The sequence below is a fragment of the Lipotes vexillifer genome, unplaced genomic scaffold, assembly GCF_000442215.2.
Source record: "Lipotes vexillifer unplaced genomic scaffold, Lipotes_vexillifer_v1.1 scaffold1201, whole genome shotgun sequence".
NCBI lineage: Eukaryota > Metazoa > Chordata > Mammalia > Artiodactyla > Lipotidae > Lipotes > Lipotes vexillifer.
Window position 1 is genome coordinate 2,204,219 of NW_006783542.1, and position 23,228 is coordinate 2,227,446.

A 23,228-nucleotide genomic window follows, 5' to 3' on the forward strand; every position below is an offset into this window, starting at 1 on the left:
TTCTTCTTGGATTCAGCCCTTGATTATTATGTACTGTCCTTCTTTGTCTCTTGTAACAGTCTTTATTTTATTTTTATTATTTATTTGTTTGTTTGTTTATTTATTTATTTATGGCTGTGTTGGGTCTTTGTTGCTGTGCACAGGCCTTCTCTAGTTGTGGCGAGCGGGGGCTACTCTTCGTTGCAGTGTGTGGGCTTCTCATTGCGGTGGCTTCTCTTATTGTGGAGCACAGACTCTAGGCGCGTGGGCTTCAGTAGTTGCAACACGTGGGCTCAGTAGTTGTGGCGTGCGGGCTCTAGAGCTCAGGCTCGGTAATTGTGGCACATGGGATTAGTTGCTCCACGGCATGTGGGATCTTCCCAGACCAGGGATTGAACCCACATCTCCCACACTGGCAGGTGGATTCTTAACCACTGTGCCACCAGGGAAGTCCCAACAGTCTCTATTTTAAAGTTTATTTTTCTGTTATAAGTATTGCTACCCAACTTTCTTTGCATTTCCATTTGTATGGAATACCTTTTTCCATTCCCTTACTTTCAGTCTGTGTGTGTCTTTAGATCTGAAGTGTGTCTCCTGTAGGCAGCATATATTGGGTTGGCCAAAAAGTTCATTTGGGTTTTTCCATAACATCTTACAGAAAAACTGAACGAGCTTTTTGGCCAGGCCCAATATATGGGTCTTGTTTTTGTATCCTTTCAGCCACTCCATCTTTTGGTTGCAGCATTTAATCCATCTCATATAAAATAGTTATTGATATGTATGTACTTAGTGCCATTTTGTTACTGTTTTGGGATTGTTTTTTTAGTCCTTTTTCATTCCTTTCCTCTTTTGTTCTCTTCCCTTGTGATTTGATGACTCTCTTTAGTGTTATGTTTGGATTTCCTTCCCTTTCATGTGTATGTATCTATTATAGATTTTTTGGTTTGTAATTACCATGAAGTTTGCATATAGGAATATGTGTGTGTGTGTGTGGGTGGGTGCAGTCTTTCAAATTCCCAAGTGTCATGAGGGATATTCCTGTCCAAAATAAAAAAAAATTCAGCCCCCACCCACCCACCCACCCACCCACCCACACACACACACACAATTATTTCAAGTCACTGATCTCTTTAATTTCAAATAACATTTTAATAACCCTGCATTTTTTCTTCTCTCCCCCCATGATTACTGTTTTTGACATCATATTTTATATCCTTTCATTTTGTGTATCCCTTAACTTCTTATTGTGGATATAGTTGATTTTACTGCTTTGTCTTTTAACCTTTCTAGTAGGTTTGTACTTGGTTGATTTACTACCTTTACTGTATATTTGCCTTTACCAGTGAGATTTTTCCTTTCATAATTTTCATGTTTTTAGTTGTGATCTTTTTTTGTTTTCTTTTTTTTTTCTTCTTCCTTTCTTTTGCTTAGAGAAATACCTTTAACGTTTCTTATAAAGCTGGTTTGTTCGTGCTGAACTCCTTTAGCTTTTGCTTGTGTGTAAAGCTTTTGCCTTCTCCATCAACTCTGAATGAGAGCCTTGCTGGGTAGAGCATTCTTGGTTGTAGGCTTTTCCTTTTCATCAGTCTAATTGTACTGTGCCACTCCCTTCTGGCCTGCAGAGTTTCTGCTGAAAAGTCAGCTGATAGCTTTATGGGAGTTCCCTTATATATAACATGCTGCTTTTAGTATTCTGTCTTTAACTTTTGCCATTTTAATTCCAATATGTCTTGGTGTGGTCCTCTTTGGGTTGATCCTGTTTGGGACTCTGTGCTTCCTGGACCTGGATGTCTGTTTCCCTTCCCAGGTTAGGGAAATTTTCAACTGTTATGTCTTCAAATATGTTCTGTGACCCTTTCTCTCTCTCTCTTCTCCTTTTGGGACCTCTGTGATGTGACTGTTAGTGCATTTGATGTCATCTTAGAGGCCTCTTAAAGTGTCCTCGTTTATTTATATGTATATATTTTTTCTGTTCGGTGGCAGTGATCTCCACTATTCTGTCTTCCAGCTCACTGGTCTGTTCCTCTGTATCATTTAGTACATGCTGTTGACTCCTTCTAGTGCATTTTTCATTTCAGTTATTGTTTTCTTCATCTCTGTTTGGTTGTTCTTTGTATTGTCCAACTCTGTTAAAACCTTACAACTCCTCGCTGTGTCCACTCTTAAGTCCTTTGGTCACATCTTTACGATCATAGCCTTCAACTTCTTCTCAGGTAGATTCTCGCCTGTGTCTCCACTTCACTTACTTGACCTTCTGTGGTTTTATCTTTTGTTCTTTCATCTGGAGCATGATCTTCTGTCGCCTCATTTTGCCTAACTTGCCGTTTGTGTTTCCATGTGTCTGGTAGGTTGGTTACGTTTCTTGACCTTGGGGAAGTGGCCTTCTGTAGGAGGCGTCCTGTACGTCCCAGCAGTGCACTCCTCTCTGGTCACCAGAGCTGTATGCTCTAGGGGTGCCCCCTCTGTGAGCTGCGTGGGTCATTCTGTTGCGGTGGGCTGACTATGTGGGTGGGCTGGTTGGTTGCCAGGCCCTGCCTTGTGTGGAGGCTGCTGGCTGCTGGTTGCCATGACCAGGTCATGAGGTGGCTGACTGTGGAACCCAGGGGGGCCCCAGGGCTAGTGCTGGCTCACTGGGAATAGAGTCAGTGGGGCTGTAGCCTGCCCACTTCACTGGTGAGTGAAGCTAGGTCCTGGGGCGAGTGCTGGCCTGCTGGTGGGCAGAGCCGGGTCCTGGGGGTCTGGCTGCAGGGCCCCAGGGTCCAGAGCTGGTGTCAGGCTGCTGATTGTTGGGGCTGGTTCGTGATACAGCTGGCTGTGGGGTCCTGTGTGTTCTGAAGCTTGTGTTGGCCTGCTGGTGGGCAGGGCTGGGGCCCAGCTGGCCCCAGGGTTGGTGCTGACCTGCTGGTGGATGGACTGGGTCCTCCCACGGCAGGCTGTGGGCTGTGATTGTTCTGGGGCTGGTGTCCACCCATTGGTGTGGTGTCCACCCATTGGCATGTGAGGCTGGTCTGAAGGCTAGAGGAGGCTTACTGGTGGGCAGGGCCGGGGCCCAGGGGTTTCTGGGGCTGGTATCTGCCCACTGGTTGGTGGAGCTGGGTCCCAGGGTCTCTGGCTGTAGGTCCCTGGTGGCCCCGGGTCTAGTGCCTGTGCACTGGTGTGTGGGGCTGGGTCCTGGGACCTCTGGTGGGCAGGGCTGTGTCCAGGGGGGTCATAAGGCAGCCTGTCTGCTGGTGGGTGGGCCTGTGTGCCTGCCTAGTTAGCTGCTTGGCCTGAGGCCGTCCCCTTCCTGGTGGCTGTGTTCTGTTGGCTATGAGCAGGGCTGGGTCCTGAGGGTAATAAGCTAGAGGGAGGATTCCACAATGGTGCCTGCCTGCACCAGTGTCCTTGCGGTTGAACCAGCTCCCCAGAGTGGCTGCGGCCAGCGTCTGTGTCCCCAGCATCACAGGCCTGCCTCTCCGGGAGACTCTCCAAGATCAGCAGGTGGGTCTGACCCAGGCTCCTTTGAAATTACTGCTTCTGCCCTGGGTTGTGGAGCGTGTGAGATTTTGTGTGTGCTCTGTAAGAGTGGGGTCTCTATCCCCACACAGCCCTCTGGGACTCCTGAAAGGAAGCCCTGCTGGCCTTCAAAGCCAGACGTTCTGGGGGCTTGTCTCCCCCAGCGCAGGACCCCCAGGCTGGGGCTCAGACCGCTCGCTCCTGGGGGAGAGCCTCCACAGCTGTAAGTATTCTCCCGTTTGCGGGTCGCCCCTCCTACCCGTCTTGCTGTGGCTCTTTGGGCACGTCTGTAGTTGTCGAAGATGTCTTCTGGTCGCCCCTGGTCAGCAGTTGTTCTGTGCATAGTTATCCTGCTGCCCTAGGAAGAGGTGGGCTCAGGGTCTTCCTGCTCTGGCATTTTGGCAGCTCCCGCAGGGTTGCTTTTGTGTTTATTTGTGTGGGTTTGGTGTTTGGTTTTGGTGGTGGTTCTAGCCTGGCTCTGAATTTTCACCATTTTGAGCCTGGTTCTTCTTTCTGTGCGTAAACTTAAGTTTTCCTTGTATCTGCTGGACAGTCTCTGTTGGTGGCTGCGTGCTCTTGGGGGGTCGGGAGCGTGCAGGTGGAGATGTGAGAACCATGGGTGTGGAAGCAGCGGGCAGGCGTCAGTGCTGCCCTGTTTCTGGAACTCAAGTAGGAAACGCTCAAGTATTGTGTTTGAAGTGTATCTAGGCTCAGGCCTGGGGCCTCTGCATACTGAGGTGTTTGTTTTCAGCGTGTATTGCTTGAAGCGGCCTCACACATTTCGGGAGCTTCATTTGGAATTTGGTACCGTTAGATCTTTACGGAGTTTCCCTGCTCATTCACGGGGCGTTGTTCCATGGTTAGGGTGAAACCTCTCTGACCTTGTGGTATTTTCCCAGGGTGTAACCCTGACGGATCTCCAGGAAGCAGAAAGGACGTTCAGCCGGTCGAGGGCAGAGCGTCAGGCTCAGGAACAGCTCAGCCCGAAGCCCGTGGGCCCCAGAGGGCTCGATGGCGGCGCCCAGAAGCACGAGCCCCTGGCAGCCCCTGCAGAGGAAGCTGGGGAGAGCCGCCAGCCCTGGGACCAGAGTCTGGAGGATCAGGTGAGCCCTCTGTGCTGAAAGCAGGTGGCTGGGGGAGTCTCTTCCTCACTGATAACTCCAGAACTGTCCTACCCTGCAGGGGACGCCTCATAGAACACGCTACGTGCATCTTTAGTTGGCAGACCTGTGTAATTGAAAGAATTCAGAAGATGTTAGTCCTTAAGTGATCAATTTTTTCCTCTGGGAGTTAACTAATGAGCTTTTTTCCAGTTTTATTGAGATGTAATGGACATGTAATGTTGCAACATGATTTGATGTGTGTACACGTTGTGAAATGATTACCACCATACTTTTGGTTAACTAAATGTGTCTTTCTATTCTAAAAAGAGAGATCTTGGTATAAAAAAAATGCAAATAAAAGTATAAGCATTTATTATTTAGTTTATGCCAGGCACTATTTTAACAATTTCAATATGTGTATTAAATTGTTTAATCCTCACAACAGCCCTCTGAGGTAAGTATTATTATTCCTTCTTAAAATATGAGTCAGTGGAGTGACAGAGAGGTTAAGTAACCTGCCCAGCATTTTGCACGGCTAGGAAGAGGTCAAGGACTTCCCTGGCGGTCCAGTGGTTAGGAATTGGCGCCTTCACTGCTGGCCGCCCAGGTTCGATACCTCGTCGGGGAACTAAGATCCCACAAGCCACGCGACGAAAATAATAATAATATTGATTTGTGTGTGTGTCTGCCTATCTGTGTATGTTCTGGTGTTAGACTATTTGGGTTCAAACCGCAGTATCCTTACTAACTAGCTGTATGGCTTTGGGTAATTTATTTAACCTTGTTTTACATAGTTTCCTAATTTGTAAAAACAGAGCTTATAATAGAGGGTACACCTTGTGAGGTAATACATGTATAGTGCTTGACACATTAAGTGTTCAGCAAATCTTAACTACTACGATGATGATGATGTACTTTTTTTTCATTCTTTTTTTTTTGACATCTTTATTGGGGTATAATTGCTTTACAATGGTGCGTTAGTTTCTGCTTTATAACAAAGTGAATCAGCTATATATATACATATGTTCCCATATCTCTTCCCTCTTGCGTCTCCCTCCCTCCCACCCTCCCTATCCCACCCCTCCAGGTGGTCACAAAGCACCGAGCTGATCTCCCTGTGCTATGCGGCTGCTTCCCACTATCTGTTTTACGTTTGGTAGTGTGTATATGTCCATGCCACTCTCTCGCTTTGTCACAGCTTACCCTTCCCCCTCCCCATATCCTCAAGTCCATTCTCTAGTAGGTCTGTGTCTTTATTCCTGTCTTAACCCTAGGTTCCTCATGACATTTTTTTTTTTTAGATTCCATATATATGTGTTAGCGTACGGTATTTGTCTTTCTCTTTCTGACTTACTTCACTCTGTATGACAGACTCTAGGTCCATCCACCCCACTACAAATAACTCAATTTCGTTTCCTTTTATGGCTGAGTAATATTCCATTGTATGTATGTGCCACATCTTCTTTATCTGTTCATCCGATGATGGACACTTAGGTTGCTTCCATGTCCTGGCTATTGTAAATAGAGCTGCAATGAACATTTTGGTACGTGACTCTTTTTGAATTATGGTTTTCTCAGAGTATATGCCCAGTAGTGGGATTGCTGGGTCATATGGTCGTTCTATTCGTAGTTTTTTAAGGAACCTACATACTGTTCTCCATAGTGGCTGTACCAATTTACGTTCCCACCAACAGTGCAAGAGGGTTCCCTTTTCTCCACACCCTCTCCAGCATTTATTGTTTCTAGATTTTTTGATGATGGCCATTCTGACCGGTGTGAGATGATATCTCATTGTACTTTTGATTTGCATTTCTCTAATGATTAATGCTGTTGAGCATTATTTCACGTGTTTGTTGGCAGTCTGTATATCTTCTTTGGAGAAATGTCTATTTAGGTCTTCTGCCCATTTTTGGATTGGGTTGTTTGCTTTTCTCTTATTGAGTTGCATGAGCTGCTTGTAAATTTTGGAAATTAATCCTTTGTCAGTTGCTTCATCTGCAAATATTTTCTCCCATTCTGAGGGTTGTCTTTCGGTCTTGTTTATGGTTTCCTTTGCTGTGCAAAAGCTTTTAAGTTTCATTAGGTCCCATTTGTTTATTTTAGCCTTCAAATTCCTCTTTTCTCTCTCCCTTTTCAACCAAATATATACGTATATATAATAACCATTTAGGCAATTGGGTGAACGCTTATTTTGACTTTTAATTTGATGGTACAGTATTATAAAATAAAAGATTTTACTGGAAAAAAAAAAAAGCAGAGGTGGAGCGAGGCGTTGGCTCCGCAGCTTGCCCTCCCCACCACTAGTACGTTGTTCTACAAACTTCTGCAGACCCAAGCACTCACAGAGCACCCTTATTCTCGGCCACAAGCTGTCACTTCGGGGTAGACGTTTTGACTTACGTTCCATTTCTCAATTGCAGTTGGTAGTCAAAGTTATAGGGTTATATTTAAGGTGATTGTAACTCCTGGTTTACCTGAGATTGTTCCAGTGACAGCTTTTATCTCTGGGTAATTATCAATACTGTTCCTTTTCACTCTCAGAAATGTGCTAGTTGGGATGATAAACTTTATGGCCAGCATAATTACAGGAGAAGAAAGTCTTCTTGCTCTAACTTTGAATGGCTAGGCTGCATAAACTAACTGAGGTTCTGTTGTTCATTTCATTTGTTTTATCGGCTATTTTTTGAGTACTTATTACATACTAGGGACCGTTGTAAGCACATAACATAACATTCTCATTTAATCCTCACAGCCCTCTCTGAGGAAGATATTATTATCCCTGTTTTATACATGAGGAAGCAGAGATCAAAACTCAAGTCACTTACTTCAGGTCACACAGCTCCTTCAAGCTGGAATTTCAGCCACGTTCTCTCAGACTCCCAAGCTGACTATATTTCATTGCTTCTGTCTCTATAATTTATAAACAAAAATTTATAGTCTCTGCATGTAGTAAGAATTTCTTTATCTCTGCACGTTCAACAAACCACATTAAGGTTTATTGTCAAGCTCTGTCTGTCCTAACTCTCAAGGAAAAAAAAAGTTCAAAAGGGAAAGTGGGAATTTTTTTTTTTAATTTTTATTTATTTTGGGGGTGGGGGTGTGGCATGCAGGATCTTAGTTCCCCAACTAGGGATCAAACCTGTGCCCGCTGCAGTAGAAGCACGTGGTCTTAACCGCTGGACCGCCAGAGAAGTCTCAACTAGTTATGGCAAGTTGGTAGAAAGCTCAGATTTGGTCTGTTTTCAGATAACTCCTACATTGTTTCTTCATATTCCTGAGCTTTTTCGTTTCCTACGTAAACCTTACCTTTCAGTGCGCCATCTTAAAAAGGCCATCATCCTTCCTATTTGCGTTGCAAAATCAAAGGAATTTTTATTACCAAGGTTGGTGCCCCCTAGTGCCCTTTGATCAGTTTAGGAAGAGCTGTCCTGGACTGCTGTCAGCCTGTAGCATCTTCAGAGCAGGCGTCTAGAACTCTTTCCTATCTGGCTAATTACTTATAAGCCTCTTGATATAGAAAAGCCCATTTTTAATAAACGTGCTGTCCTTACCCTTTGGTTAGACTTGACCTCTGACATCTCATCATGTGGATTGTTCCAGCCTGTGTATCGTCGCCTGAGGTGTCCGGCTCAGCCAGACAAACCCATGACACCAGTGTCACCTCCTGCCCCGAGACCCTCCCTCTACACCAGTTCCTACCTGCTCCGGACGGGTAGGTCTTCAGCCCCTGATTCAGAGAGTTCAGAGCCCCCCGCCAGCCCTGCAGGGGCAAAGGAAATGGACAAAAACGGTAGGTCGAGCTTCAGAAACCACACCCTCCTCCAGTGCACGTGCCCCAGGTTCTTAAGATCCATGCTTTGTTTTCTCTCTGACCAGAGGGCGAAGAAGCAGATTTGGGTGATCAGTCCTCTAACAGGCTGTCCATTCGTGAGCGGAGGCGGCCCAAGGAGCGACGAAGAGGCACAGGCATCAACTTCTGGACGAAGGATGTAAGTGGGCTGTCTGTGCTGGGACATCTCGCATTACCCTGTGCTGCCCGCCGTCCTGTGTGTCAGGCTCAAAAGAAAGAGTTCCGCACAGGGCCATGAATCGTGCAGATTGTCAGGAGGCATCACTGAGAAAAAGAGCAGAAGAAGAAAGACTCCACTAGTGTGGGACTCATTTGGAGTTGTTCTGGCTGGGACGCCCAGGGCCTAGGACAGTGCCGAGCACACGGGAGGCAGGCAGCAAATAAGCAGTGAATTTACAGCAGCCGCGCAAACAAATATAACAAGTACACAAGCCACTCAGACTTAGCAGCCCCCCAGCGGCCCCTGAGAGTCCCATGGTGAGTCAGCAATACCTCAACACCGTGTGTGTGCAGGTGCTAACCAAGTATTTCAGGGGCACTGCCAGAATCGCGAGAATTTCAGCATTTCATCTGACTCAGGTTTACTCTTTTGGAGAAAAAAAGAACAAGTGGTATAAAACAGCTTGACTTTGGCTTTTAAATGAAGACAGGGGCTGCTGTGCCTCCTGATGACGAGCACACACTCAGTTCTTTCCTTCCCCTCTGGTCTGTACCCTGCTCACTCAGCCTTGTCACTGGCATTTAACAATCAAGTGGCCAAGATCGGGTCCCTGGTCACTAGTGACTCATTTGGAATTAGATGGACCATTCAGTGAGACAAGAAATGAGACAATGATGGTCGCCTGTTAGAAGCTACTAGACGAAAGTGTTTGATTATTATAGGACCAAATGGGCTGACAGCTACTGACAAAGCCCAAGTGAGGTCCGTCTGTCTTAAAGATTCTCCTTTTCCTGCCAGGTTCATTGGACTCTTTGACAGCAAGTGGTGCTCCTGAGGTGCTGCTAAAAGCAGCAGTGACAGTGCTCTTGGCCGTCAGCCCTCACTGCCCAGGTGCATAATTGATGGGGCTGACCTTGTTGCCTCCAGGGATGCCTGTGACCGTGATCCTCTTGTCTTTGTTCTTTCTCCCTTTCCAGGAAGATGAAACTGATGTCTCGGAAGAGGTGAAAGCAGCGTGGGTAAGCAACCAGCAGTGAGGCTGCCGCCGTGGGGCTCAGCGTCCCCGTAGGGCTCATGCCTGCTTGCGTGCACACAGTTAACAGAAGGAAGAGCAGGCTCTGTGCAGACTTGGGTCAAGGGAGAGTTTGGAGGTGGACACTCCTCTGCAAGATGGGACGGGTGCTCGCTGGTGTACTGTTTTCTTTTCTTTTTCTTTAAATTTGTTTATTTATTTTATTTTTGGCCGCGTTGGGTCTTCGTTGCTGTGCGCGGGCTTTCTCTAGTTGCAGCGAGCGGGGGCTACTCTTCGTTGCAGTGCGCAAGCTTCTCATTGAGGTGGCTTCTCTTGTTGTGGAGCACAGGCTCTAGGTGCACAGGCTTCAGTGGTTGTGGCACGAGGGCTCAGTAGTTGTGGCTCGTGGGCTCTAGAGCGCAGGCTCCGTAGCTGTGGTGCATGGGCTCAGTTGCCCCGCGGCATGTGGGATCTTCCTGGACCAGGGACGAACCCGTGTCCCCTGCATTGGCAGGCGGATTCTTAACCACTGCACCACCAGGGAGCCCCCCGTTTTCTTAAATGGTGTAACAATGCCCGTGTTGTTGAGCTAGTTTCCTGCATTTTTCAGTGCCTCGTGCCAGGTTCTAGCGCAGTTGGGGCTCTTTTTCTCTGTTGTGCTGTTGGATCGTATGAAATATTTTGAGGTCTTGGGAAGAAAAGTGAAGCGTGTGGTGGTGTTTCCTATGGACCCACGTCCTCTCCACGCTAACAGAGAGGGACACAGAGTGAGCAGTGTAAACAGTCCAGAAGTCACTTACATTGGACTTTGAAGTAAGGTTTAGCTTCTTGGCTCTTGTGTAACCAGACCCCTTAAGGCCTGGCACCCAGCTCTTCTCTGCTGTGGGCACCCCAGGCCAGCTCTCCTGAAGCTCCAGGTTCCTGTACGCCACTCACATGTGATAGAAAGTTAATGCTTTTCTAGTACCATTAGTACCATTTTTCTTTGGTTTTTGTTTTGTTGTGTTTCGTTTTTGTTTGTTTGTTTATTTGGCCTCACTACACAGGTTGCAGGATCTTAGTTCCCTGACCGGGGATCAAATCGGGCCACGGCAGTGAAAGCGCCGAGTTGTAACCACTGGACCACCAGGGAAGTCCCTAGTACCACTTTTCAAGAAGGAAGGGGTTTGGTTTTGACTAAATGAATTGAGAATCCATGAACATTTCTATTGGGAATTATGTAAGAAGATGGCCTTTTTTCTACCCTACAGTTACGTGACAGTATGTTCTCAGAATATGTTTAATAACTCATACTGAAAATGAAAACTAATTTGTTTTTAGCAGAGGAAGTAGAAATGCTATATTATGTCATTGACCTGCCTATATTTTGGTCGAGATCCTAAACAGTCAGCAGGGACCTCCAGAAAGCAGTGCCCGTGGTGGCGTGGTGAGAGCTGCCTGCGTGCAGCTGCAGCTGGGGCTGCCTCACGGGGAGGAGTGGGCGTTGGGTGCAGATGCCGCGTGGAGGCTCCCCAGGGCAGAGGGGGTGTGCACACGACAGTGACTTCATTCCACAGGGGCTTGGGGAGGCTTCAGGGGATGAAGAGTGAACGCAGGAGAGCCTCTGTGGGGAACTATATTAGAAAACCCCTAACGAGAGATCCCGGGTGCTGACTACAGAGCACTGAAGTGGCCCGTCACCCATAGAGGGTCATAGAGGCCGGTGAGCTCCACGGAGGGAGTTACACAGGAGAGCTTGGCGTTGGCCAGCGTCTCTGTCAGTGAAAATCTTTGGCTGCACGTTTCTAAGCTACTTGGTGTGAAAAGTCCTTGCCTGGTGCACCAGGCAAGGGCCACGAAGGTGCCTCTGATGCCATGCTTCCCAGAGAAGTTCACTGAACGACCATTACAGAAAAGATTTTCTGATTGGTGAGATTTGACATAGAGTCATTTGTCAGACTGAAAAATGGTCCACTCATCCCATTGCTCGAGGCATCTGCCAGCGTTCACCGCGTATCCAGCAGACGCCAGTGTGAGTCTTCAGAGAGGAATGAAGGGCCAGTCCTCTCTCTAATGGTAACTGAGTGTGTGCAGGCGCGCCAGCACTCACAGCACGCCCAGCATGTCTCCTGCCCACCACGGTGCCCAGGGGCGGCAGCATCCTGACCCCGGCCTGTGTTAGCGCAGCTCTGACTGGTTCTCTCCCGAGCGCTCATCCAGTCCTGGCAGGCGTGATGCCGGGATCCATACGGGCCCACAGAACAACAGGCCCGTCCCTGTAAATTGTGTAAATCTAACCTCAAGGTGGTCAGGACTGTGTCACAACCGCTCTCCCACTCCAGGAATATACTGTTTTTTAAGTTAACTCTTCCCAAGACTCTGACATCTGTTATTTTAAATTGGGGTAGATTTACAATCGGTGAACTGCACAGACCTAAAGTGTACTGTCGGATGAGTTTTGACAGTTGTAATCAGTGGTGTAACCACCACTCAAGTCAAGACGCAGAACTTTTCCGTCACCTTGAAAAGTTCCCTCATCCCCCATCCCCTGTCCTGAGAGGCAGCCACTCTCCGATTGCCGCCACCGTAGAGCAGTGTTGCCTGCTCTTGAGCTTTGCGTACGTGGAATCAGTCGGTGATAATACTGTACTTTAAGGGTAGAAAGGAAACTCTATCTCCGGTCAGAGCTGCAACTCCAATGATTCCAAATGTGTACAGATGCTCTCCTCTTCTCGAAGATTCTTCAGCCTCTCACCCATATATCCGTAACCAGAGCATGGCTAAGAAAACCTTTCTGTTGTTTAACCTTAATCTCTGTAGACATCGTGGAGATTTATTTCTTTTTGTGGACCTAAGCTAGAAAAATGTAACCCACATTTGTATACAGGGAAGATTGATGGCCAGGAACGGCCCTGATGTTTGTCATGCAGTCTGGGAGGAGGAAGGAGGCTAGTCATGCATTTCTGTGGTGGTGACACAAGGGACGCTGAGAAGGCTGGGAGCTTGGTCGGGGCCCCGCACAGTGCGTGCTTTTAATCAAAACCATCCGTGCCGGAAAACCGACGATGAGCACAGGGCTTCATGTCTTAGCAGCCGCTTAGCCCATGTGCTTAGAGCAGATGTGCGTGGTTGTCCGCGTTAGACGGGTGACCATCTCCAGAAATCCTAATATAGCCTGTATCTTGCTAAGGGAAAAAGGAACTGAGTCTGGATTTGACGTGAGGAAGGAGGTACCGCAGTCAGAACTGCTCGTGAGGCACAGGCGCTGGAGCAGTCACGGGCACACTGCAGGTGCTGATGGCCCTTGGGCTCTTCTCGTCCTCTCTCCACCTGCGTCTTCGGCCTCCCTTCATTCTGCTTAACGCTGCATTTCCTCTACGCGTTCTTGTCCTCTGAAGCAGACTGCTGCCCAGGCCAATTCTGATACATGATTGAATTTATCACTAGAGGGAGCAAGTTGTCAAAAGAAAAGATGGTGAACAAGCGGAATGGTGTCTAAGGAAGTGGAACAGGAGACAGATTGCTTTTGTTTTAAAGGAATTGTTGACCAGCCCAGTCCAATGCAGTGAAGTTACCCGCCTCCCAAATTTGGGCATCTTAGAATTGGGAAGGAATTTAGAGAAAACTTGGGTTAGGAACCTCGTTTTACAGTTAAGAGAACAGGCCCAGGGCAGTTAGGAAGTACTTGGGGACGTGAAAGCTCTAGGTGAGCACCCTGTGCCCCGTGTCAGGGAGCCTTTATGGGACTGCGGTGGGGCTGACCTCACATCGCCCTCCATTCCCCATCCCTTTTTTTTAAGGGATGCAGGTGAGCAGTCAGATGAAGAGGTCCGTCAGGTGAGGTGTGGATGTGTCCCAAGGTCAGAAGCTTTGTCCCCGTGGAGGTGGTTGTACCACCCGCCCGGCATGTGGGTATTACACCAACCCAGGAGTTCTCCAGACCTCATGGTTTAGGGATTTTTATGGAGGCTTCAACATGGGCATAATGCATTATTAACTCAATCTCCACTCCCTTTACCTTCCCCCCAGAAGACGGAGAGTGAGTCTAAAAGTTCCGAGTTGTTTTTTTTTTTTATTAAAGTATAGTTAACATACAGTATTCTGTAAGTTACAGGTGTACAATATAGTGATTCACAATTTTTAAAGGTTATACTCCATTTATAGTTATTATAGAATATTGGCTATATTCCACATGTTATGCAATGTGTCCTTGTCGCTTAATTTTTACCCAGTAGATTGTACCTCTTACTCCCCCCTGCCCCCATTCTTACATTTGTTTTTTACTGAGCAGGTTACACGTTTGAATTGAGTTGCTAGTGGCATCTCGCCTCCTTGAGTAAAGGAAGGTCTTCTTGAAGGACACCTCGAAAGCCTCCTGAGAGTTTCAGGTTCAGTGGTAGAGGGTCAGCCTCCTCCTGCCAGGTGGGAGGGTACTTATGGAGGGAGGGTACATAAGTAGGTGGGTACTTATGTCTATCCATCCTTCAGATAGGAAAATGCTTCTCCCTCTAGAATCCCTATTGCTTTTAGGCAAATCCGGTGGCATCAGTCTGAACAAAATCACGACACTTTACCTTCAAAGTCAGCAGTGTAGCATCCAGTCCAGAGTGGAGCCCGTGGTCTGGTGGCTAACCCTCCTGCAAGAGGCCTTGGTTATAGGAGACACTGTTAAGGAAGCACTGACCAGTAGGTGTTCAGATGCCGGCCGTAGATAACCGGTAGCAGCTAGTCGGGAGAGACCTTGGTCAAATGTGCAGAAGATATAAGCGATTAAACGTTAAGACTTTCAAACTAAATCAAAGAGAGGCTCAAAGTGAAATTTGCCAGCAAAGCTTGGTTTTAAACTAAGCTTTAACAGAAAATAAAACTTGCTTTGGGAGCCATTTGGCCCCAGAAATATCTCTAATACCAAAAGCCACTAAATGCATTTCCCATTGTGTCCTGCCTTCTCTTTTATAAGCTTCTCGTGTGTTCACTGAACAAATACTTCCAGGTGCCTGTGGGCAGGGGTGCAGCAGTGAACAAAAAGCCCTGCTCTTGTAGAGTCTCCATTCTGGTGAAGCAGGCGGGCAGTGAGTAAAATGAACGTGCCGAGCAAACAGTGTGTGGAAGGTGAAAAGCCGCGTGGAGTGGCTCCAGGACTCAGGAGTGGGGAGTGCAGGGTGGGGTGGGGCTGAGCATCTAAGGCGGGGGTCGGTGTCGGCCTTGCTGCGAAGGCAGCACTGGAGCCCAGCGTGAAGGGAGTGAGTGGGGAGCCCCGTGGACGTGCGCAGGCAGAGGGAACAAAGCTCGCGGGGCCGTGAGGCAGGAGGACAGGCAGGACCTGTGAGGAGACGGCGTGGGCATGAGAGCCCGCGGCAGAGCCCGGCGGTCGGTGCCAGGGCGTGCGAGCCCATGTAGAGCTCTGCACAGCAGAGGGCCGGGAGTCACATTCTGGGGGCCCTCCGCCTGCTGTTTGGAGAAGACCCTCTATGTCACCCTAACCCAGGGGGACTGATGAGGGGTTTGGGCCAGGTGATCGCGGGTGGTGAAGATGCTGAGAAATTTTCATATGCACGTGGTGTATTTCAGAGTTAGAATCAGCAAGACTTCTGCTGGATTGGGTATACGGTGAGAAAAACAGAGGGGGTCAAGGTGGACACCAAAGCTTTTGGCTCAAGTGCCTGAGAGGGTGGAGTTTTCATGAACTGAGATGGAGAGGACTCTGGAAGGGCAGGCCTTTGGGTTTGGCTCTAGAAGCCCTGGATTTGATGTGTCTGACCGCCGTCCACAGGGAAATGTCTGGGGCGGAGTTGGAGGTACAGACTGGATGCAAACATGCAGGTTGTCTCGGGAACCATGACGTCGGAGCAGCTCACCAAGAGTGCAAGTGTAGACAAAGACACCCAGGAAATGGGCGAGTCAGAGCACTTGGCTCTGAGAATGTGACTGCAGTTTCCCCCTTTTCCAAAACAAAGTCAGCCAAACAAAGCACACTCACACAGAACAGTAGGTAGTTTGCTTATTATTTCACCAGTTTTTCTCAACTGGTGCAGGAGGGGTGTTGCCCGTGAAAGCTGCCTGGCCTGTTTATGGAAGAGCCGTGTAGTCGTGGCGGAGAGCCAGTTCCTGGGGCTCCCCTGACAGCTTCTGAAATAGAAGTTACTGCCTCTCTGCAGACCTTGTCTGCAGGTCTCTGAAGGCCAGGAATGTCATAAGACTTTTTGTTACAGGAGAGGAATTCTACCGATTAACCGTATCTACAAGTGATCTTTTAAGCTGACTCAGCTTTTGGTTCCCTTTGCCTTACCTGACTTCCCTCAGTTTATTGCATCTTTGAATAACAGCACTCCATTTCACTTAAGGAGAGGCTTTCTTTGAAAACCTCATTTCTAGGTGCTGCTCGTCTATGCCAAACTCTGATTTATCCCTGTGCTGCCTGCAATGGCTGTCGTAGGCTTGGGGTTGTAGAACCGAAAGCAGCTCTAAACTTCTGCCCTCCCCTCCCCTCCCCTCCCCTTCCCTTCCCTCCCCTTCCTTTCCCTCCCTCCCTTCCTCCCTTCCTCCTTTCCTTCCTTCTCTCCTTCCCTCCTTCCTTTTTTTCCTCCCTTCCTTCCTTCCTTTCCCACATCACATACCTTGCAGGATCTCAGTTCCCCAACCAGGGATTGAACCCAAGCCACGGCAGTGAGAGCACCAAGTCCTAACCACTGGACCACCAGGGAATTCCCTAAACTTCTCATTTTAGAGATCACAGCTGAGGAGGCCCAGAGAGAGGGAGCACAGCTGTGTCCAGGGCTTTGCACCGCATTCTCCTGAGTCTGTATCTGTCGTGTATGTTGGGTGATGTACAGTCACAACAGGCTAGGAGTGCAGACCCAGGAGCTGGGCTCCCAGGGCAACCCCACCTTGACCGCTGAGCTGCTTTGGACGAGATGCTTCAGTTTCCTCATCTGTAAAGTGGGGATAATAATAGTGTCTACCTCTTAGAGTTGTAAAATGAAAATGAGTTAATGCATTTAAATAGTTAGAGATGAGTAAGATCCACTCAAATTATTTTCCAAATCTGTAGGTTCCTAAATCTGGATGAGAGAAGGGCTTTTGGACTACTCTCACTGACCTTAGAATCGTGTGATTTTGAAGTTAAGTTATTAGTTTATCCGTAAAGAATGGATTCTTTGAAGAGTCAGAGAAGTAGCTGAGGCTCCAGCGTGCGCTTGTGCTCTGAAGATGAGCCTGATGGGCTTGAGAAATAAATCTTAAAAGCAGTTGCCGAGGCAGGGACAGAAATGAGTAGAGAAGGAAGGACCGAGAACTCGGTGTTTCCTGTTTTGCTTGGAGCCCTTTGAAGACCTGAGGAGAACAAGTCCCTGCACATCTCTGGTCCTCAAGCAGAGGCTTTAACCCTTCTGCCTAAACCACCCTCCCGTCGCTGTTTTTCTGCATGTGTTCCCACAGATCTTTACCACTTTCCCCCACTCTCGAGTAAATCATAGCCCTTTTTCCTACTTGCTCTGACCTTTCACAGTTTTGCTTCTGGCTGTTTGCTGGATCTTCACCCCTCTGTCAAGCAAGATTTTGACTCTTGTTCCTTAATCTTATGAAGCCCCTTTATCTGCTGGAGGGCGTCCAGCGATTTTCTGTCCACTCGCCACCGCTGGGCAGTGTCTTCACCATTCTCCTTTTAGGTAAAAGCCTAGGACTGTTTTGCTTTCCCTTCTCTCTGGGGCCTGATTGCCTAATATGGTAAAGTATGTCCCACACAAGCCTGTGCTGTTGAGATAGAACCAACAGTCTAAGTTTAAAGACACGGTAGGTAAGCTCTCGGGTGGAGTTGCTTATTTCTGTAGTAAAGTAGTATTTTTCACAGTGTGCCGTAAAACCACCATAATCTTTTTTTTTAAGCAAGCCACTCTTCCTTTTAATCGAGTGAAAAGATAGTAAAATATAGATTTTCCTCCCTCAGCTTCTTTATCTTCAGCCAGGTAAGAAGAGGAGGAGGAAGGGGTGGTTAGCTTGTCCCTAGAGTGAGCGGGCTGGAGAAGCCCGGGAAATGTGATGGCAGTGCTCATAGGAGTAGATTTAATGAGCAGGGCCGTCATGAACAGCCCCCAGGGCTCGGCAGACTCTCCACGCAGGCCGTCGGGGTCCCAGCAGTGACGACGGGGGGCCGGGGGTGCGGTGGAGAGACTGGGAAGCGCCTTCTGTCCAGGCTGCCTGAGGGGGCTTCTCCAGCTGTGACTCCACGCTCGCTGGACGGCCTCTCCTTTCACTGCACACTTGCTCTTGCTTTGCAACTGTTGTTCTTAAAATACTGCAGCTGCTGGGATTTGCTATATATGGGTCATACTTGTGCCTTGCTCTAGCCAAGCTGTATAAACCATCTTAAGAACAAAGTTTCTTTTGGCATCTTCCTTCCTTTTAAGGACTCTATTAATTTTGGGTCATGCCATTGCCAAGCAAATCTCAGTAATCAAAATACACATGTATTCCTTTCAGACCCTGTAATTTTTGGACCCCCTGTCCCACGTCATCAGTGAATTCTGCTTCAGCCAGAAATCTTTTTTAAGATAGAATAAAGTGACCTTCACGGTGTCTGTTTGGGCTTCGCTCAGATGTCTTATAGAGAGATGTGAGCTTTGTCAGCTGCTGAGGGTAGGACAGTTATAGCCTCTTGACTTTGCCTTTTATTCCAACCTCTTCCTTCTGCCTCCCACTGCCTTCAGGGTATCGGTTTTTGTTAGTGACCTGTGACCTTATGTCTCTTTGTTGGAGGGACGCCAGTGAGCTTGAAACTCTGCTGGAACTTGTCTTTTATGATTACAGAGGCAATGCGTTTCATTATAGAAAATATATGAAGTAGAGAGAAGTGTAGAGAGTATTTCTAGAGGAGGCTGTACCTTTAGGGGTCACCGCGATGGCTGACGTTGTGGATGCGTTTCGTGGGCAGGGGCCAGGGAAGCCAGACACCCTTGTGTGTCCCGTAAAACAGACAGTTGTCCTGCAGCTGGGCTTCTCACCGTCTCCCTGGACAGTCAAGAGATAAAAGCCTTTCCGTTATCTGAGTTCAAAACCCAAGTTGATTTTATGTATGAACTCACATTTTTTGGCAGAGGGAGGTTCTAAATATCCAACCACCGTGTCAGCTGAGGAGAAACTGCACCTTGGGTTTTACTCATGCCTGGCAGCAGTGCCTCCTGCATGATAACGTCATCTTACAACACACCCCTTCGTGACAGTCCCGTGGGGGGTCCACGCCTCCGTCTGCTCCACGGCACCTCCTCGTATTACTGGTCCCCAGGTTTACACATTGAAATACGTGTTTCATTATAAATGATTTTCTGTTTGTTTCTTCTTTGTGTTTAATTATTGATTTTTGTGATGTTAGCTGAGTTTTACATCTAAGAATTTCATTTCAGGAGAGTCAAGGTCGGGGTGGGGGGGTAGAAGATATTTGTTATGAAAGGAGATTCATACCACTATAAAGAATAAGAAAACGTTGTCTAAGTCATCCACTCAAAAGAGATTATTGTTTGACATTACGGTGAATCTCCTGCCGGTATTTTTCCTAAGACTTTTTTTTTCCAAGACCAGAGGAGGATCATTCCCACCCTGAGCGCTCCTGGGAGCCCATCATTACCGTGGCGGCAGTTTCCTGTGAGGTTGTCTTCAAAGCACTCGGGTTCGGCTCTTTTATGGAAGCAGTCAGTCTGTGCTGGCTTTGATCGTGGAGAGCCTCCAGGGATAATTGCTCCCCTTTCAGTGCAGTCTGGGGGTTACCTTAGTTACAGGAGTCTTCATTTCTCCTGTTGATGGTGTGGCTGGAGAGCTTTAACCATGGCTTAGGCTTAGCTAATGTCAGCGTTCTAGCCCCATGATCAAGGTGGAAAGCTTAGTGTGGGATTTGCAGCTCTTTCTCGGCTAACGAAGTGCTTATAGATCTGCCCCAGCAGGTATGTTGAGCTTGAGGCCCTGACAGATGTCGCCTTTCCCACTGTTGTTGTGGGAGGACTGGAGGGGTAGGGTGGTGGGGTGAATGGTCACAGATTACCAGTCTTCATTTTCTCCAGCTCCGTCTTCAGTCAGGCAAGCTCGGGAATCAGAGAGCACGCGTTTAGGGACATGGATTTCTTTCATGAAAAACCATAATATTCTATCCAAACGTAATCCTGTAAGGTACACAAATGTTCCCACAGGTGTGCCTTAGCAGTGCATGCTTTCCTGTGCTTTTAACATTTTTTGTCTTCTCACAACCCGAACTCTTACACTGTGAATTATGCCACTGTTATTGGCTACTGAGAAGAAAGAGGGGACTTTTAAAAAGCCCTTTAGCAAATTAATAGCTCAAACGAAAATACTTAGTATGGTCTTGGAGCTTATAGCTCCGGTTATATTCCTGAAACATTTTCAGGTTATAGAAGCATTTTAAGAGGAAAATAACGTGTTTGGATATTGTTTAACCAAGTGAAACAGTTCATGCGTCAAGATGGGGTTTTGCCTGGCGCTGAGGGACTTTCAGAAGTGTTTCACCAAGGTGGTGGTCACGGGGCTGTCGTCACCGAGTGCTGCGGTCTCCCTTTCCCCGAGTGCCCGGCTGCCGTGGAGGGTCCGCATTCTGCGCCCTGAGGGGAGGCGGCGGGCAGGTGTCCGGGCCTATTCTTCAGCAGTGGGCGCGGAGGGGCAGCCAGCCTAGTCCTGGTCTCGGCACCTAACGCTGTAGGTCAGGGCTCAGCAAACGTTTTATGTGAAGGGCCTGACTGTCAGCGTCCTTTGCCGGCCACATGGTCTGTCGCGGCTGCTCGGCTCTGCTGTCCCAGTGGGAAAGCAGCCATGGACGGTGTGTCATGAATGGGGGTGCCTGTGTTCCAGTAAAACTTTATGCACAAGCAGTCTGGTGGGCTGGACTCGGCCTCCGGGCCAGGCCCCAGTTTGGCAGCCTCTGCTCTAGGTTCCCGGCTCAGGAGGAGTTTGCTGACGTCAGTGTGGCTCCAAGTGCCCACCCTCCCCCATCCAAGCACTCCTTTGGTAATGCCGCATCTTGCTGACTCTGGAGCACCACTGACAGCTCGCGGGCAGGGGAGTCACCTGTTGCGAGGCGTCCGTGTTGTCTGTCCTCAGCCGGAAAGGCACTGGTGGATGTTGGTCCCGCTGCAGGAAACGTGGCAAAGCTTCCTGAAGGAGGAGCCCAGGAGGGAGAGTGTCTTCTGTGTCGTCCACATGGAGTTTCTCTGCTCTATTGCAGTTCTTTACCCTCTGAGGAGAAAGTCTGAGATGGTGGGTTCCCGGTCTGTCCCTTATTGGCTTTTCTCACCTGAGCCGTCCCTTCCTACCTCCCAGGGACCTACAGGCACGGCTGGACACAGGCAGTCGCTTGCCACGTGAGAAGTTCAGCTCTTTGTAGGCTCTGAGCACAGCCGAGTTGGCGCCTGAGGCTCGCAGGTTCTTAGGAGGGTGCCTGTCCGAAGGTTGTTGGTTGCGGTCACTCACTCTAACGGCTGGTTATCATTTGAATTCCTCAGGAGTAGATTCTGGAATTTATTGTCTTTTTGCCTTGTTAACTTTCAGTCTGCAGAATATATGCAGGAAGAATTGCGGGCGGGGGGCGGATTTGCAGAGGGGTTGACATAAATCTTCAAAGCTTTGACCCTGCTTTTACTTGAAATGATACTTAAAAGGAGTGGATTTTTAGAAAGAAGCTAATGAAATTTTGATCCTTCAACAATTTTAGGGGAAAAAGTGGTGAAAGCTGACAGTAATCTGTCACAGTAAAGACTCCTATCAGATGTGGGAACTGATGATAGGTTAGCACAATTAATTTTGTGCCAAGTAAGCAAAACCAGACCTTCTCTTGAGAATACGGGTCTACCTAACGTGTGCCTGTTGCCCAAGAAGTCTCTTGGGTCACCGGTGACCTTTGGTGCTCAGGAATAAAACAGTGAAATACCGTTTGGGCAACCGCGAGATTATTTCTGGCGTGCTTGACTCGGAGCTCTGGGCAGGCTTGGATACTGGCGCCCAGCCAGCTGAGCGGTTCTCAGTGATGACGGGTGAAGGTAACAACAGGTAGAGCTTCTGCCGTCGTCTTCCTCAAACTGGTCAGTAGGAATCACTGTGGTCATTTGTTTAGGACATGGATTTTCGAGCCTCTCCCCACGCGATTCCGAATTGGTGGAGGGTGGAAAGCCTGGGAGCCTGCATCATACAAGCCTCCAGGGGAATCCCAATGGGCAGGTCTCACAGACACTGTTCTCGAGGTACGCGAACGTTTAGGGGTTGCTAGCGGCCCAGGGAGGCCGTCATAAAGCCTAGGGCTCCCTGGGGCGCAGCTCAGAGCCAGCCTCCAGCGCTTGCCTCCCTGCAGAAGGCACACACTGATTGGGTGCCGCGTGTGTCGGGCTGCGCGCCTCAGGGATGCAGGAGCGTGACAGCAGGCGTGCTCACATCCTGAGGGGCAGGGGCCCGTCCCCTTAGACACCCCCATCGAGACACCTAATAGGCCGCTGAACCTAGGAATCTGGTGATTGTGGAAGACGTGCGAGGGATCTGGAGTCACTGCCTTAGGACGGGGAATTAGTGCCCGAGGACTGGGTGAGACTGCTCAGGAAAAGGGCACAGTTAGCACCAAAGGGCCTGTGGCTACGTTCCGGATTATTCCAGGGCTGGCCCTGGACAAGACCCAGAGTGTTTGTCCGATTGTAATGGAAGAACGTGTACAGGTAAGTTGGTGGATCTCATGATGGGAAAACAAAGTAGCTCTGGCCTGCCTTTTCGTCACACACACACTTGATACGCACGGAGCAATCGGAGCCTGTTAGAGTCCAGGCGAAAGGCAACGAAATAGGTCCCTAGTGCTTCGCGTGGACGGAACGGGAGAAGTCGGCAGGACCAACCGTCTCCCCGGCTGTGGTGCGGGAGCATCGTGGGGGTGTGGGGTGGCTGGGAAGATGCAGGGGCGGGGGAGGCGGTGCTGGCTTTGGAGCCAGAGACCTACGTTCAGAGCCACTTCCACCTCTTGTTGGCCGTATGGCCTTGGAAAAGTCGTTTAACTTCTCAGAACTCTGACAGTGCTTTAATCTGCAAAATGAGATCACTGTTCCTGTCTCGCAGGCTTAGTGTAAGGAACAGCAGTACAAATGTGTTTTACTTCAGGTAGTGCCTGGCTTTGGTAAGCTTTTAATAAATGAAAGCTACTAGTATAATGGTCCTACACCCGTCTCCTTCCCCCCGCCCCGCACCCCCCCCCATCCCCCGCTGTCTTTGAGCTTCCTTATTCCCGTTCCTTGGAATGCTCTTCTTGCTTTACTGCCTCTTTCTCCGACTCCCCCTCCCTTTTTAATGCACATCATGTCTTAGGCTAAGCTCCACCTCCTCCAAGAAGCCTTCCTTTGATCCCTCCTCCAACCAGACTAGATTCTTCTCAGTGTCTTGAATTTACCTTTAATACACAGTGATCATCATTATTAGATTGTATTTGCCAGTTAAAGTAAAATCCTTAAAGGCGTGGTCTGTTTCTTCTTCATTATTTTACCCTCAGGATCTCGTGTTTAGGTATGTTTTCTCTGAAAACTTGTAGAACAGCTCAGTTGGTGTCGTTCACGTTTCTGACTTGGTGACTGTGTGTGCCGCGTGCCGGAGTGAGGCTGGGAATTCGGGAGGAAGAGCGTGTTTGGG

General features: G+C 48.6%; 1 protein-coding gene across 1 annotated transcript in view; it reads left to right on the forward strand.

Annotated features, from left to right (window-relative positions):
- The window catches only part of PPP1R12B (protein phosphatase 1 regulatory subunit 12B), a 155,549-nt gene that overhangs the window by 70,210 nt on the left and 62,111 nt on the right, over positions 1 to 23,228 (forward strand). Inside the window, exons 15-18 of the mRNA XM_007456154.1 lie at positions 4,374 to 4,577; positions 8,178 to 8,367; positions 8,454 to 8,566; positions 9,565 to 9,606. Coding sequence (XP_007456216.1) covers positions 4,374 to 4,577; positions 8,178 to 8,367; positions 8,454 to 8,566; positions 9,565 to 9,606 — 549 coding nt within the window. The remainder of the gene's footprint in view (positions 1 to 4,373; positions 4,578 to 8,177; positions 8,368 to 8,453; positions 8,567 to 9,564; positions 9,607 to 23,228) is intronic.